The sequence below is a fragment of the Dendrobates tinctorius genome, unplaced genomic scaffold (genome assembly GCF_039654945.1).
Source record: "Dendrobates tinctorius isolate UK_male_01 unplaced genomic scaffold, ASM3965494v1 ptg000046l, whole genome shotgun sequence".
Classification (NCBI taxonomy): domain Eukaryota; kingdom Metazoa; phylum Chordata; class Amphibia; order Anura; family Dendrobatidae; genus Dendrobates; species Dendrobates tinctorius.
In genome coordinates, this window is record NW_027361714.1 from 43,769,796 (window position 1) to 43,787,176 (window position 17,381).

General features: G+C 45.4%; 1 protein-coding gene across 1 annotated transcript in view; it reads right to left on the reverse strand.

Annotated features, from left to right (window-relative positions):
* Positions 1-17,381, reverse strand: part of ALDH8A1 (aldehyde dehydrogenase 8 family member A1) — a 56,232-nt gene that overhangs the window by 15,227 nt on the left and 23,624 nt on the right. The window contains exons 3-5 of the mRNA XM_073575850.1: positions 14,742-14,897; positions 14,513-14,662; positions 10,491-10,747 (exon numbers count right to left, since the gene is read on the reverse strand). Coding sequence (XP_073431951.1) covers positions 10,491-10,747; positions 14,513-14,662; positions 14,742-14,897 — 563 coding nt within the window. The remainder of the gene's footprint in view (positions 1-10,490; positions 10,748-14,512; positions 14,663-14,741; positions 14,898-17,381) is intronic.

The window sequence follows — 17,381 nt, forward strand, 5'->3', positions numbered from 1 at the left end:
GGCACGTCGCCGTCAGACCGAGCTTTGTTATTCCGGTCTCGGCCTCTGGGAGGCGCCGGACTGTCATGTCACGGTCAAACTTGGGGACGGCTGTTCCTGCCTCGGCCACTGGGAGGCGCCGTGGTCCGCCCGTGGGTACTGCTAGCAGCGAGGAGGCTCCTCCGCAGGTATCTGGCGGCCGCAGGCTGCGCTCCTCTGTAGGTCATGAAGAAGTTGGTGCATCACCATCTGGCATGGTCCTGGGGGTGGTCCTAATGACGTCATCAGACCGTGAACCTTTGAGGGATGATCTGATCCTTCAAATACCTTGGGGCTGGTCTTGCAGGCCGCTAGATATAGTCTTGGTTTCCCCAGTGTGCTAGTTTGTTGTTTGCTATCTTTGATTCTGACCTTTGCCTGGATTTCTGACTCTGCTACTGTCTGACGATTTTGTACCTCTGCCGCCCTCCTGGTTTACGACTCTGACCTTGGCCTGGTTTTTGACGCTGCGACTGCCTAACGATTTTGTACCTCTGCCGCCCTCCTGGTTTACGACTCTGACCTTGGCCTGGATTTGACTCTGCTACTGTCTGCCATTTTTGTACCTCTGCTGCACGCATAGTTTAGACTTGGATTCCTGACTACGCTTTTGGCCCCATTTTTAACCCCTTTCTGGTGACCGTCCTGCTCTGGTCCACTGCTCTTATTCGGACAGCTACCTCCTGGGTTCTGCTGTAAATCCAGATCCCCGTATAGGGGTAAAGGGTATCGGGGTTGCTCGGGGTGCTGTCTTACTGCAGCCCAGACTCTCAGACGGACGTCACATTATATCTGGGCCAAAAAAACATTTTTATATATATATATACAACATATATAAAAGCAGTGTCTCTGAAGTTTTTTTTTTCTTCTCCTTTCTCCTGCCTGAGTTGATTCTTTGACCTAAAACACCTGTTACCTGCTTCAGTGCACAGCCTGGAGGAGCACTCCCATCCTCCTATACAAGCATGCTGCAGTCTGGAGACTTCAGGGAAAACGCCGGACGTCAGAGATCCACAGTCCGGGGACATCGGCCCCTGGGCAGCTCTGGTCAAACCTGCCCGGGGGCTCAGGTATTGCCGGCAAATGCGGCTAAAGTTTTGTTACCCGTCTCTCTCTCATTTTGTAAGAAATATCTGTGTTTGAAGGCTTATGTGGATAGTAGCTCTGAGGGAAATTTCATGGATTCTTTGGTTGCCAGGAATCTTGGTGTACCGTTACTGAGGCTTAATGCCCCTATTAAAACCACTGCAATCAATGCCACATCTATTGTCCAGGGTGGAGTGGAATTTGTTACTCCAGGAATTGCAATGTCAGTGGGGACATTACATACTGAACATATCTCATTTTTTGTGATTGATGATTTATCAGCCGCAGTTGTTTTGGGGATGCCATGGTTACACAAGCACAATCCTGTCATTGACTGGCACCTTGCTGATATTGTGCGCTGGAGTCCACACTGTCAGGATAACTGCATATCGCTAGCAGTGAACCAGGTTAATGTTAAAACCCCCTGCATACCTTATGCTTTCAGAGACTATGAGGATGTCTTTTCTGAAGTGGAATCTGAGAAATTAGCCCCCTCATAGAGAATATGATTGCCCTATAGACTTGATTCCGGATGCCCGTCTCCCAAAGGGGAGAATATTTAATCTCTCCGGTCCAGAGCGTCAGGCCATGAATGATTACATAGCGGACAGTTTACAAAAAGGCTTTATTAGACCGTCCACTTCACCAGTTGGGGCCGGTTCTTCTTTGTGGAAAAGAAAGATGGAGGTCTCAGACCTTGCATTGATTACCAGGAATTGAACGCAATCACTGTAAAGAACCAGTATCCGCTTACACTCATCCCTGATCTTTTTAATCAGCTTATGGGTGCCCGTTGGTTTACTAAACTTGACCTATGGGGGGCATATAATCTAGTCCACATAAGAGAGGGAGATGAGTGGAAAACCGCATTTAACACCCCACTTGACCACTTTGAGTACCTCGTAATGCCTTTCGGACTCAGTAACGCACCTGCCGTGTTTCAAAATTTTGTGAATGATATTTTCAGAGACATTTGTGGGGTGTATGTAGTCGTATATTTGGATGACATCCTGATTTACTCTGCTGATCCTGTGACACGCTCAACACGTCTATTCTGTGCTCCAAAAACTGCGAGAACATTCTTTATTTGCTAAACTAGAGAAATGTGTTTTTTTTGTTGAGGAGGTACAGTTTCTGGGGTACATGGTCTCAGGCAAAGGTTTCCGCATGGATCCTGCCAAGATCAAACCCATTAAAGCATGGGTACAACCCAAATCGCTAAAAGCGCTGCGGCGATTCTTAGGGTTTGCCAATTACCACCGCAAATTTATCAAGGGTTTCTCAGAGATTGCCAAACCACTCACGGATTTGACCCGGAAGGGGGCAGATGTGGCTAATTGGAAACCTGAGGCACTTCAGGCATTTTCTACTTTAAAGGAGTGTTTTGTGGCTAACCCGGTACTAATCCAGCCTGACCTGGACCGGCCCTTTGTGGTTGAATTGGATGCCTCTGAGGTTGGAGTAGGGGCAGTGCTTTCACAAGGCACGGCATCCCTTACGCAACTTCGTCCATTTGCTTTCTTTTCCCGAAAGTTCTCTCCTACGGAGAGGAATTATGACATAAGGAATCGGGAATTGTTGGCCATAAAATGGGCCTTTGAGGAATGGCGTCACTTCCTCGAAGGTGCTAAACATAAAATTACAGTGATCACAGATCACAAGAACTTGACCTACATGGAGTCACCCAAAAGACAATTCTAGACAGGCAAGGTGGGCCTTGTTTTTCCTCGAGATTTGACTTTGTAATCACCTTTCGTCCAGGTACTAAAAACGTAAGGGATGATGCCCTCTCTCGCAGTTTTTGCCCCTCACAAGCCGAGGACTCTGAACCAGTTCCAATATTGGCCAATGGGATTGTTGTTTCGGTTGTATCTTTGGACCTTCTGGAGGCGATCCGTAGGTCCCCAGAAGCCCCTGACATGATGCCCCCCAAAAACTTGTTCATTCCGGCCACGCTTCGCCTGCAAGTTCTGAAGAAGTCGCATGACTCTGTTCTGGCAGGCCATCCTGGTGTCAATAATACCACCAGACTGGTGACTAGGAATTTTTGGTGGCTGACGGTGGTTAAGGATTGTTAAGATTACGTGTTAGTTTGTGAAATCTGTGCCCGCGCCAAGTCCCCCCCATAATCGCCCTGCCGGCTGGCTCCAGTCCTTGCCCACCGCTGAGAGTCCATGGACCCACATCTCCATGGACTTCATTACTGACCTGCCGCCCTCAGAAGGGAAGACGTGTATCTGGGTGGTGGTGGTGGTGGATAGGTTCAGTAAGCAATGTCATCTTGTTCCCCTGTCTGATTTACCTAATTCTGAAACTTTGAGTAAGCTCTTCATTGTTCATGTTATACGATTACACGGCGCTCCGGTGAATATTGTGTCAGACAGGGGTACCCAGTTCGCTTCCAAGTTCTGGAGGGCGTTCTGCAAACGCATAGGCGTTGAATTGTCCTTCTCCTCTGCCTATCACCCTGAGACCAATGGTCAAACTGAACGCAGCAACCAGGCTCTGGAGCAGTATTTCCGCTGTTACGTATTGGAGCATCAATCCGATTGGGTGGAACATCTGCCGCTAGCTGAGTTCGCCATGAACAACCAATACCAGGAGTCCATCAAAAGTACCCCTTTCTACTGCAATCACGGACTGCACCCACGCTTTGGTTCATTTTCGGCCAGGTTGTCGGGCTCCCGGGGGTAGAAAAATCTATACATCGGTTAAAGACTATCTGGTCGGAAGTAAACACAAACTTGAAGGGGTCCCAGGTTAGACAAGCTTTGGCTGCAAATAGACGGCGATCCAGGGGACCGCACCTGGGAGTTGGGGACAAGGTCTGGCTTTCCACCAAGAATATCAAGCTTAAAGTGCCGTCTGCCAAACTGGGTCCCAGATTCATTGGTCCATATGAAATAATGGAAGTGATTAACCCGGTAGCTTTTCGTTTAAAACTCCCTCAGTCTTTTAAATTGCCCAATGTTTTCCACAAATCTCTCCTCAAGTTGTACCGCTCCCCAGTCCATCCTGTCCAGTCCTCTCCTCCTCCAGTTTTGGTCAGGGGCACCTTGGAATATGAAGTCCAGGGTGTTCTTGACTCCCGCTTAGTGAGAGGTTCAGTGCAGTACCTGGTGCACTGGAAGGGCTACGGCCCGGAGGAGAGGTCCTGGGTTCCTGCTAGTGACATCCATGCCAAAGGTTTGATTAGAAAATTTCACCTCCTTCACCCTAACAAACCTGGTTTTGAGGGTCCGGAGGCCCCTCTTAGAAGGGGGGTACTGTCACGTCGCCATCGGATACAGGGACTGCTGTTCCTGCTTCGGCCACCAGGAGGCACCAGACTGGCACGTCGCCGTCACACCCGAGCTCTGCTATTCTGGTCTCGGCCTCTGGGAGGCGCCGGAGTGTCATGTCACGGTGAAACTCGGGGACAGCTGTTCCTGCCTCGGCCACTGGGAGGTGCCGTGGTCCGCCCGTGGGTACTGCTAACAGGGAGGAGGCTCCTCCACAGGCATCTGGCGGCCGCAGGCTGCGCTCCTCTGTCGGTCATGAAGGGGTTGGTGCATCACCATCTGGCCTGGTCCTGGGGGCGGTCCAAATGACGTCATCAGACCGTTAACCTGTGAGGGATGATCTGATCCCTCAAATACCTTGGGGCTGGTCTTGCAGGCCGCCAGATATAGTCTTGGTTTCCCCAGTGTGCTAGTTTGTTGTTTGCTATCTTTGATTCTGACCTTTGCCTGGATATTACATAATAGTAGTAGTAGCAGCTCATTATTGCATATGACCCATATACCTATGTCTAATGCATAATTGCAAGTTTAGCTTATCATAAATTATAAAGTACGTTGCCAACTGTATGCAAGGTGCCAATGAGGAAAAATAATCAAGATCCCTGAACAGGGATAGATGTATGCATGTGGGAATGCTGCAATGCCCCTTACAGGAGATGATGTAGCGTCTATCCCACATCCCTCAGCCCGATGAGCATTTCGTCAACACTTCCTCAGTGGCTGAGGGAAGTCGTCATTGGCACCTTGTATACAGTCGGCAACATACTTTATAATTTATGATAAGCTAACCTTGCAATTATGCATTAGACATAGGTATATGGGTCATATGCAACACTAAGCTGCTTCTAATATTTTGAATTTCTTTATGCACTAGCACTTTAAAGAAACAGTGCAATATCTTGAGCCAGTTTATCTCCTTACATACATTTACGTTTAATTTATATAATTGTGATTAAACATGACTAGCGCACAGTTGTACTTGATTATTTGGTGCACTGAAATCTATTAGGATATCTGTAAGTTTGCACTGCATTCATTGCATTTCTATAAGTTTGGTCTATATCCCGTACATTCCTCGCACTGGAGGCCCTTGTTGTTGTATTTGTATGTCTATTCTTATTAATATCTAATAAAGTACACATTTTGTTTAATTCTATGGTTGTATTCACTCCTGGCTGATGGGCTCATTTTTTTCATTTAGCACGGTGATACAGTTTGATTTACAAACTTTTCAAATGTTTAAAAACGCACCAAATTTTTCGTCCTCCATGAATCCTTACGATATCACCACAGTAGGGGTTCACTTCCTTGCTTTGCGGGTACTCTTGTACAAGTTAGTCTCCTGAATGAGCAAGTATTACACATTGTGCTAAATGAACTCTGCCATCTGGTGACCATCATTGGTACTGCATTTATTTATTTTTTAACGATTACTTATTATTATTTTTTTTTACTTTATGTTTTTAATCTGGATGGATTTCACAGTCTCCATAGAAATCTTAATCGGTGAGGAAGCATATAGTCCATTAAAGTTCTCATATTAAACTGCCCTAAATGCACTGAACGCTTTATTGCACAGGGAAACATATATACATATATATTACAGTGGGGGGAAAACTGGATTTAGTCAGCCACCAATTGTGCAAGTTCTCCAACTTAAAAAGATGAGAGATGCCTGTAATTGACATCATAGGTAGACCACATCTATGAGAGTCAAAATGAGAAAACAAATCCAGAAAATCACCTTGTCTGATTTGGCAAGATTTATTTTGCAAATTATGGTGGAAAATAAGTATTTGGTCATTAACAAATGTTCATCTCAATATTTTGCTGGCAATGACAGAGGTCAAACGTTTTCTGTAAAGCCCCCGTCACACATAGCGATCTCGCTAGCGAGATCGCTGCTGAGTCACAAGTCACCGGCTCCCCTGCCGGGTATCACTGATCGTCCTGGAATAGCCAGGACATTTTTTTTGATCGCTGGTCTCCCGTTGGCCAGCACGCATCGCTGCATGTGACATGCGGGAAACCAGCGAGCTGCCGCTGGTAACTAAGGTAAATATCGGGCTTCTAAGCGGCGCGCAGCGCTTAGAAACCCGATGTGTACCTTAGTTACCAGCGCACTGGTGCAGGAAGCTGGTAACCAAGGTACACATCGGGTTTCTAAGTGCCGCACTCCGCTGAGAAACCCGATGTGTACCTTGGTTACCAGCTCCCTGCACCAGCACGCTGGTAACTAAGGTACACAGTGGGTAACTAAGCGACTTGCGTCGCTTGCTACCCACGTGTCGCTGGTGCTGATCGCTGGTGAAGCTGCCTGTTTAGCAGCTCACCAGCGATCATGCAGCGACACACCAGCGATCCTGACAAGGTAATATCGTTGTTGGGATCGCTGGTGCGTCGCTATGTGTCACGGGGTCCTAAGTCTTCACAAGGCTGGCACACTATGCTGGTGGTATGTTGACCCATTCCGCCATGAAGATCTCCTCTAGAGCAGTGATATTTTGGGCCTGTTGCTGGGCAACATGGATTTTCAAATCCCTCCAAAGGTTTTCTATGGGGTTGAGATCTGGAGACTGGCTAGGCCACTCCAGGACCTTCATATGCTTCTTACAAAGCCACTCCTTCATTGCCCTGGCGGTGTGCTTGGGATCATTATCATGCTGAAAGACCCATCCACGTTTCATCTTCAATGCCCTTGCTCATGGAAGAAGGTTTGCACTCAAAATCTCACAATACATGGCCTCATTTATTCTTTCATGTACACGGATCTGTCGTCCTGGTCTCTTTTAAGAGAAACAGCCCCAAAGCATGATGTTGCCACCCCCATGCTTCACTGTAGGTTTGGTGCTCTTTGGATGCAACTCAGCATTCTGTCTCCTCCAAACACGACAAGTTTTGTTTCTACCAAACAGTTCTACTTTGATTTCATCAGACCATATGACATTCTCCCAATACTCTTCTGGATAATCCAAATGTTTTCTAGCAAACTTCAGAAGGGCCCATATATGTACTGGCTTAAGCAGGGGGACACGTCTGACACTGCAGGATCTGAGTCCCTGGCGGCGTAGAGTGTTACTGATGGTAGCCTTTGTTACGGTGGTCCCAGATCTATGTAGATCGTTAACTAGGTCCCCTCATGTGTTTCTGGGATTTTTGCTTAACGTTCTTGTGATCATTTTGACCCTATGGGACGAGATCTTGTGTGGAGCCCAGAGGCGTAGCTAGGGTTTTGGTTCAAGGGGGCGAAACTTCTGAGTGGACCCCTAACCAGAGAACCTCAGCAGATGACCGCGCTCTTGCCAAAAATAATCTATATATAAAAAGACCAGTATTGATATTACCGCCATATGGTCAGTGGTAAATAATACCAGTCCTACAGAACATATAATAGATTACAGCAGAGTTACAGATAATGACTTACCGCTGACGTTCTTTCTGATGGAACCATTCACTTTTCACGTCTTTTCCACCTGCCCAGACCGACATGACGACTCCTCCAGCCAGGACTCGGCTGCAGAGAATACAACAAAGACACGATTCACTTCTCATATTTTCAGCACTGTCACCAATTGGACTACTCTCAACCTGCACAAACTGCTCATCCTGCTGATACCCCAATACTGAGCCGCTGCTGCTGTATGTGTCCCTATTACTGCACCTGATACCCCAATACTGAGCCACTGCTGCTGTATGTGTCCCTATTACTGCACCTATTGTGTGGTTCTGTGTGACCTCTAAATTCTAAAGCAACTCTCTAGAAAATAGTAATGTCGGGTGCAAGTGCCCTAGAAAACAGGGCCCACATTTTGTCCCGTAGAATGTAATATTGCCCTCTGTGTGCCCCTTTGACAGTCACAGTAACCCAAGTTCCCCTATAACAATAAGTGCCCACTTTACATTTTAATTTCCCAAGTCTCCCCCCTGTACAGCTCCTCTATACACAGTATAATGCCTCCTCACTGTATATACACTGACCCCTTAATATCCCCAAACTATTTAATGGCTGCAACACTGTATGATGGCCCCGTCACTATAATCTCCACACTGCCCCCTAGATAGCATCCATATCATAATACACCAGATAGTCCTCAATATAGTATAATGCACTCCCCATAGGCAGAGTCTATACTATAATGCATTCCCCATAGGCAGAGTATATAGTATAATGCAGTCCCCATAGGCAGCCTCTATAGTATAATGCACTCCCCCATAGGCAGAGTCTATAGTATAATGCACCCCCATATTCAGAGTCTATAGTATAATGCACTCCCCATAGGCAGCCTGTATAGTATCATGCACTCCCCATAGGCAGCCTCTATATTATAATAAACCCCCATAGGCAGATTCTATATTATAATGCACTCCCATAGGTAGCCTATTATAATGCACTCCCCATAGGCAGCCTATTATAATGCACTCCCCATAGGTAGCCTATTATAATGCACTCCCCATAGGCAGCCTATTATAATGCACTCCCCATAGGCCGCCTATTATAATGCACTTCTCATAGGCAACCTATTATAATGCACTCCCCATAAGCAGCCTATTATAATGCACTCCCCATAGGCAGCCTACTACAGTGCACTCCCCATAGGCAACCTATTATTATGCACTCCCCATAGGCAACCTATTATTATGCACTCCCCATAGGCAACCTATTATTATGCACTCCCCATAGGCAACCTATTATAATGCACTCCCCATAGGCAACCTATTATAATGCACTCCCCATAGGCAGCCTTTCTATTATAATGCACCCCCATAGGCAGCCTATTATAATGCATCCCCATAGGCAGCCTGTATATTATAATGCAGCCCCCCTCTCACAGGCAGCCTTTATAGTATAATGCACCCCCCATTCCAAAAAATAATAAATCCAGTTCTCACCTCTCTTCCTCCCGGCTCCTGCGCTGCTCCCTGCTCTCCCGCTCTTCTTCTGACAGTGGGCGCCGGGCAGTGACATCATGGCGCTCGCTGTCAGGGAGAGGGGGATGATGGGAGAAGGAGCGTTCACTCCTCTCATCACTGCGGTCAGCTGTATTGGCTAGATGCCGATACAGCTGACCCTGTGATGACGGGAGGGGGGCCCACTGCTGGCACAGGGCCCCCCATCACCTGCTCAGGGGCCCCATAGCGGCCGAGTGGCAGAGCAGGGAGATCAATTCTTCCTGCTCTGCCACAAAATGTAGCGTAGCTCCGGCTGGGCCCCCTCAGAGCGCAGGCCCTGGGGCCACTGCCCCCTCTTCCCTCCGGTAGCTACGTTACTGGTGGAGCCCCAGATTGAGGGAGATTATCAGTGGGCTTGTATGTCTTCCATTTTCTTATTATTGCTCCCATAGTTGATTTCATCACACCAAGCTGCTTGCCCATTGCAGATTCAGTCTTCCCAGCCTGATGCAGGGCTACAATTTTGTTTCTAGTGTCCTTCAACACCTCTTTGGTCTTCACCATAGTGGAGCTTGGAGTGTGACTGGTTGAGGTTGTGGAAAGGTGTCTTTTATACTGATAACAAGTTCAAACAGGTGCCATTACTACTGTAATGAGTGGAGGATAGAGGAGCCTCTTGAAGTTGTTACAGGTCTGTGAGAGCCAGAAATCTTGCATGTTTTCAGGTGACCAAATACTTATTTTCCACCATAATTTGCAAAATAAATCTTACCATATCAAACAAGGTGATTTTCTGGATTTGTTTTCTCATTTTGACTGTCATAGTTGTGGTCTACCTATGATGTCAATTACAGGCCTCTCTCATCTTTTTAAGTGGGAGAACTTGCATAATTGGTGGCTGACTAAATACTTTTCCCGTGTGTGTGTGTGTGTGTGTGTGTGTGTGTATACACACACAGCTCAAAAAAATAACGGGAACACTTAAGCAACAAAATGTAACTCCAAGTTCAATTTCTCCTGCTGTTGTGCCAGTGGAATAAACAACAGGTAGAAATGATAGGAAGGTCAGTAACATCCATGCGTCTTCTCAGTAAGTGTCTAGTGTTCCCTTTATTTTTTCAGCAGTATATATATATATATATATATATATATTTATTCGCTTATATATATCGAAACAGATGATGACTTTTATAACTTACTATACGTGTCACTTACCTGATTGGAGAAACTTGAACGAACAGTAACATGAACACATTCTTCTAGGTTTGCATCATCAAACACAATAGCTGGGTTCTTCCCTCCGAGTTCCAATGACAGCTTTTTGCAGAAGGGGGCGCTCTTTTCTATTATGCGCTGCGCAGTCACAGTGCTCCCAGTAAAGGAGATAATGGGTACATCAGGATGACAGACCAGAGCCTCCCCTGCTTTTGGGCCTGTTCCAAACACTATATTAACAACTCCTGGTGGGACACCTGTAACTCAAATGTACAGTGTTAAATGTAATGTAATCACGGGGAAGAACAAGGAATAATGTCCTCCTGGAATAGCACTGCTTATCACAGCTCTATCACTTGCCCAAGTGATGAGGTTTGCATCATACATGAGACAGTGGCAATTTTTATTTTATTGCAGCAGTACCACCGCCGAGCCCTTATCATTCTTTTTTGCCAAGGAGAGATTGAATTGACATGTTGTTACCAAAATCCACGAGGGTCTGACACTAATCAGCAAAACAAAGACTCACTCCATATACTGTTGAAAAAAACATAGTCCTTCGACAGACAGCTAACTGTCCATACACAGGAGCACTCTGTGGGCTGAGCGTTTCTTTATTCTCTATGAAAGAGTGGATGTCAGACTCCTCTGGGGACGACTTATCTCATGCAGAAGAAAAGGATCAGGCATTGGAAATCTGACATTACTGTTGTGTGTTGTGAATTCTCTTTCTGGCCTCCCTCTGGTTATTACTGAAGGTAGTGGAGCTGGTCAGATTGACAGAGGGGTTGTGAGTTCTCTTTCTGGACTCCCTCTGGTAGTTACTGGAGGTAGTGGAGCTGATCTGATTGAAAGGGGCTTGCCACCTGATAATGAGGATGACAATTGGAGATCTGGGGTTTCTGATTGGGATTTAAGACAGCTGACTCCCTCTATCCCTGCTCGTGATTTTCTTCCTGTGCCTTCTGAGGTCTGATGTCTCCTGCTCTGTCCCTGCATGGTTCAGCTAAGTGGTTCATTTGCTATTCTGTTTGTATTTGATCTGGTTTTGTCTATCTCTGCTTTGTGCGGGTCAGCGAGCTCCAGCAGGGGCTGTGCTGAACCACCGCCCATATGTTACTGCTTGTGCCAGTTTGTTTTGTCCCCTGTTATATTGGTCTCTTTTTGCTTTGCTTTCAGAATATACCAGAGTGCTGATATAGTGGGGGCGAAGTCGTGCGACTTCAGTGTTTTTTGGGCATCAGATGTGTTGGACTTTTTGCAGGGTTTTTTGTGTGATTGCAGACAGTGTCTTTCCTTTCCTGTCCTGTCTAGTCAGTGTGGGCTCAATAATTTGCTCAGTCTATTTTCCTGCCTGCGTTTGTGTTTTCATCTTGTCTCACAGACAATATATGTTTGGGGGCTATCTATTCCTTTTGGGGTCTGCTCCAGGGCAGTTTAGATTTCCCCTTTCTTGCTTTAGGCTTAGTTAGCTCTCCGGCTGTGCCGAGGCGTCTAGGATCATTGTAGATTCGCTCCACGGCTACTGCTAGTTGTGTGGGTTTGCAATCCGCTTAGTTACCAACCTCTCAGGTTTTCTGTGGCTTAGCCTGGGCCTGCTATCCTCCTCGGTGACCCATTCATAACACATTACCATCTGACTCATAAAGGGAATCTGTCAGGTGATTTTTATGTAGTATACTAATGGTATTCTGAAACAGGACTTGGGCAGCCCTTTTAGGATATGTAACTTTTATTTCTGTATGTGGCCCTATTGTGTTCATATAAACCCCAGACAAATTTATAGTCACACTCCCGGTATTTGTATGCAGCAGTCACTTTCAGGCCAGGAGATCAGAGGGCTAGTCCAAGGATTGCAATGCGATCCTCAGGCATATGGCAGTCTGACTGAATCAGTGAGGCCAGTGTAGAAGGATGAGTGGGATTATGGTTGGGGAAGAGGTGAATATTCATTTGCAATTTAAATATGCTTGACTTGCTGGCACTAGACAAATTTGTCTAGGGCTTACAGGAACACATCAGGGCCACGTACAGAAATAAGTTACGTATCCTGCAAAGGCTGTCCAAGCTCTATTTCAGGATACTATTACTATACGACACAAAAATGACCTGACAGATTTTCACTTTAAGAGTGGTGAGGTTCTCTTAGATGTTACACTTTAACGACTGGTCCCACTGAGCTTAGTCTAATGTGTATGGGAGTCTCAAGAATAGGTCATAAATGTTTAAGTCCTATAAAACTCAACCAACAAATCAACATCTAATAGTTGTAGAAAAAATGATGAACAATTTTCAGTAATACAGTACATAGTGATAATAATACTAATATGTGTCATGAATAATCACCTACACTCACCATGAATCATACTGAGATGACTTCTATATATCATTTATGTATAGGTAAATGCACCCTTAGGGTTAATCTATTCTTTCATTGAACACAGTTTGTTGCCACACTAAATTTTTAATTTTAGTGACCCGCTTATGTTGTAGTTACGTATGAATGATCAAGAAAAAGGAAACATTTGACTCTTTTAGTCTCCATGTCACTATAGACGGGTGAACCATTTTTAGTTTAGGTTTTAGATTATTTGCTGAAGGAGGGAATCATGTTCCATACAGCACAAAGCACAGTCCCCAATAATGCATTAGTTGGTTATCTCCTGAACAACTTGCCAGTCACTGTTCTGTGAACACCAAGCTAAGAAGAAAAATCAATGACTTGATCTCTGCCTGGTCTATAGTTAATCGCAACCTGCCGTGGGCTTCTATTGATGGGATATGCATCTGTTGATTGGCATGTAAGACTTTTTAACGACAGCACTCCACAAAAAATCCAACAACACCGGCTGAGATCTTTACAGATATCTACTAGTGGATGAGCAAGCATGCTTGGATAAGGTCTTATTCCGAGCATGCTTGAGAGTCATCCGAGCATCTTGGGTGTGCTCCTATATTATGTTTTGAATCCCAGCGGCTGCATGATTTGAGGCTGTCTGCACTTGTGGGGATTGCCTGTTTGGTAAGCAATCCCCACGTGTTGAGGCTGTCTAACAAATCATGCAGCCGCAGGGACTCGAACATAATATACGAGCACACCCAAGATGCTCGGATGACTCTCAAGCATGATTGGATAAGACCTTATATCCTTTACACGATATCCTTTAATAAGTGTTATGACTAGTCTAGGCTTCACTTTAAAGGGGATAAGATACGTTTGGCGTATTAATGCCCCTCTGACATCCAAAAATTGGGACAGTCGGCAGCTATGACTTCACCTTAAGGTACAATAGTCTGAATAAATTTAGTGTGAACATTGTGAACATGGTTGGTGGCTCAGATTGTTCTACTTTATCTCTGTGGAACCAAATTGCCATTTACAAAAAATATTTTTATTGTTTCAGGTGTTTGTATCCACAGGTAAAAGGTAAAAAAATCATTACCTTAATTTATGTTCATAAACTAGAATATACAAGAAGACAAGGGGCCACTTAAAGGAATTTTCTGGTTTGAGAAAATCCCTCTCCCCGGCTGCATTTTGTTTTGAAAAACAAAAGAAAAAACTCTGCTTCAGTCACCATCCCCAGGTCTAGTGCTGAGTCTCAACCGCTGCGACTGGTAACTGTTATTGTCTGCAGCGCTGACATTATGTGAACAGCGCTGCAGCCAATAGTTGAGCTTAGAGAATCTGCCTAAGTTAAGACCACGAGTTGCTGAGCTCACTGACTGACTGCAACACTGTCGAGGTGACATTAGTGATGCCAACAATAACAGACAGCGGGAGCAGTGATGGAGACTCAGCGATGGACCTGGGGAGGTTGAGTAAAAACTGTTTTGTTTTCTTAAACAAACTGCAGCTAGGAAACAGTGGTTATCTGAGACCAAAAAACTTGTTTTAATGAAACCCCTCACCTTCCATTTTGCAATTTGGCCTTGTCCCAGCTTTCCTTTTAAGAGTGTACAGCTTTATCACAGTTGTTTTAGTAAAGGTACTATTCTTCATACACCAATACCACCAGTACCTGCTTCACTCAGGAGTTTGCACATCATCCATGCTGTAACTGAGGTCATCTCACTCGGCTTGGCCACAACAGTATTTCCACACGCTATAGCGGGGGCAATCTTCCAGGTCAGCAAGTATAAGGGTAGGTTCCAAGGACTGATGAGAGCAGCTGATAGGAAGAAATGCAGTTAGGAATGACAGTGTGAAATGATTGCGATCCAAGCCAACCAATGGTTTGTAGATATTACCAACTCCAATGGGGGTGCGCACAGTGTAATTCATGCAGTTCAGGTGGTCCATTTGTGTGCATTCTGTGGTGTGATGCTGGATGGATGAGGCAAAGAACCGGAAGTTGTACACAGAACGTGGTATATCCACAGTACGTGCAAATGTAATGGTTTTACCTGAAAAGTAAGAAAAGGAATTCACTTTTTATAAGACCAGTAGAAAATGTTACACATTGAGGTCTAGTAGGCTTATTTTAAAGACTATAAGATGCCACCATTCAGTCTAAAGCGTAATGACCACACAAGGGGCAAGATGGGATACCATATAAAGTTTTCAGTCATCTGAGTGGCACCGGGGACAGCGGACAGTTACTCCCTTCTACACCATGAGAGCGATGTAATCACACCCACTGACCCCCGAGTGACATCCTGCTGTGGAGTATGTGTGCCGAGCAGCATGTCCCATAGGCTTGAAATGGAGCTCCAGGCAGTATCATCAGTCTGCGATTGTGGGACAGCCACTTTAGACACCTCAGCTGCTGTAGAACATCTTTTGGAAAAGACTGACTATTAAGTCAGAAAATAATATGTACATTCCAGTAATAAACGAGAAGAACTGTATATTCTTCTAACCAGTGAAAAACGTACCAAGTCGAATACCTAAGTTTTTGCTTATTGCCTCTTGATATTTTTGACAGTTGACATTTTTTATGATGTGGTTTCTGGGAAATGTGGCCACCTAGAATTTTCTATCTTTTCGTAGATGGATGGGTGAAGCATAGAAAAGCAAGTCTCTGCATTTGGTGCAGGTACCTCTGAGAGGAAATGGCTGATGTACAGTACAGGCAGAGGCGTGTAGACTGCTTCTTTAGGAAATACCCATGCACATTTTAATTTAGTAGATTTAGTGCAAACCAACTCAGTTTTTATGCAAACTCATTTCCTTTAGCATACAAGCTAACTTTCCCTGTTTGGGATTTTGCAGGCATAAAGAATTCTTGTGTGACTCATTTGTGACCCATTACAACACCTTAAAGTGTATTTGCAAGTGAAGTGTTTTACCTTATGTGATAGAGGCTTAATCATGCAGCATAGTTTCATTAAACACGATATTTAGTGATAAATGCAATGTTCAATTCCAGTAAAGCATCACATAATGCTTGTATGTGATTTGTCTTAAAGGGGAACTCCGCTCTCGCCATCACGTGGGACAGTGCTGCTTGCATACAAAGCTAATTTGCTGAGTGTACATGTAGCACAGATTCATTTTCTCCTATTGTCCCCCCATGAGACGTTGGTAGTGTGGTTTAATGCCATAATCATCTAGGCAACCATATATTGTTCTGGACAGGATGGGAATGTATGCTTTAGTTTTTTCTTCGGACCAATGACCACACTAGAAGCTTGAACATGGGGTTCTAACACGCGCATTCATCATACATGGCGCGTTTATATGACTACAAACCTGTAAGGGTTATTAATAGTGTTGAGCATTCCGATACCGCAAGTATCGGGTATCGGCCGATATCAGCGGTATCGGAATTCCGATACTTAATTCCGATACTTTTTTCATATCGGATTCCGGGATCGGAATCGGAATAGGAAGTTCCCATCATGCTATGAGCCTGCTTGCTTTGATTAAGCCAATGGGAATCCTCCGAAGTGTGGGCACATCCTGTTAGGCATGTAGGCATGTTAACTATTGGCATGGCTGTGATTGGCTGCCGAAATGATGTCATGATGCACTATAAAAGCCACCGCAGCCGCCATTTCTGGTCACTCTGCTGTGAATTCAGTTAGGGACAGGCTGCTGTAGAAGACTGTGAGGGACAGTTAGAAATAGCGATTCTAAAAACAATATTGTGCTTTATCCAGGCTACATAAACCACCACTGTAGCTTGCTTTTCCCTAGCAGCGCTGTTTTCACAGCTGTCTGCAAGGGCTGTGTGAGTGCAGCTCACGCTGTGGAGTGGGTCCTGCAGCCACGTCAGGCTGTAGGCCACCCAGTGTGATCACTGCTGCCTCATACATCTTTTATTTTTTGAGCTGCATTTTTTAAATAATTTCAATCTAGTGTGCTTCCATCCGTATCCATATACGTTGGTTGCAAACACTAGTAGTAGACAGCGGAGCCTTTCTGCAGCCTTTCAGTGCTAGTGTCCACTTTGCTGCACTGTTCACGGCTGTCTGAGAGGTCTCTGACTGTGTGTGAGTGCAGCTCATGCTGAGTAGTGTGTCCTGCAGCTACGTCTGGCTGTAGGACGCTCAGCGTGCGTCACTGCCTCACACATATTTTTATTTGAGTGCAGCTCATTTTTTCTTCTATTAGTGTGCATCCATCCGTCTCCATCTACGGTGGTTGCAAACACTATATAGGAGTACACAGCGGAGCCTTTCTGCAGCCTGTCAGTGCCAGTGCCCACTTAGCTGCACTGTTGACGGCTGTCTGAGAGGTCTCTGACTGTGTGTGAGTGCAGCTCACGCTGAGTAGAGTGTCCTGCAGCTACGTCTGGTTGTAGGACGCTCAACGTGCGTCACTGCCTCACACATATTTGTCTCTGAGTGCAGCTCATTTTTTCTTCTCCTATTAGTGTGCATCCATCCGTATCCATCAACATTGGTTGGTTGCAAACACTATATAGGAGTAGATAGAGGAGCCTT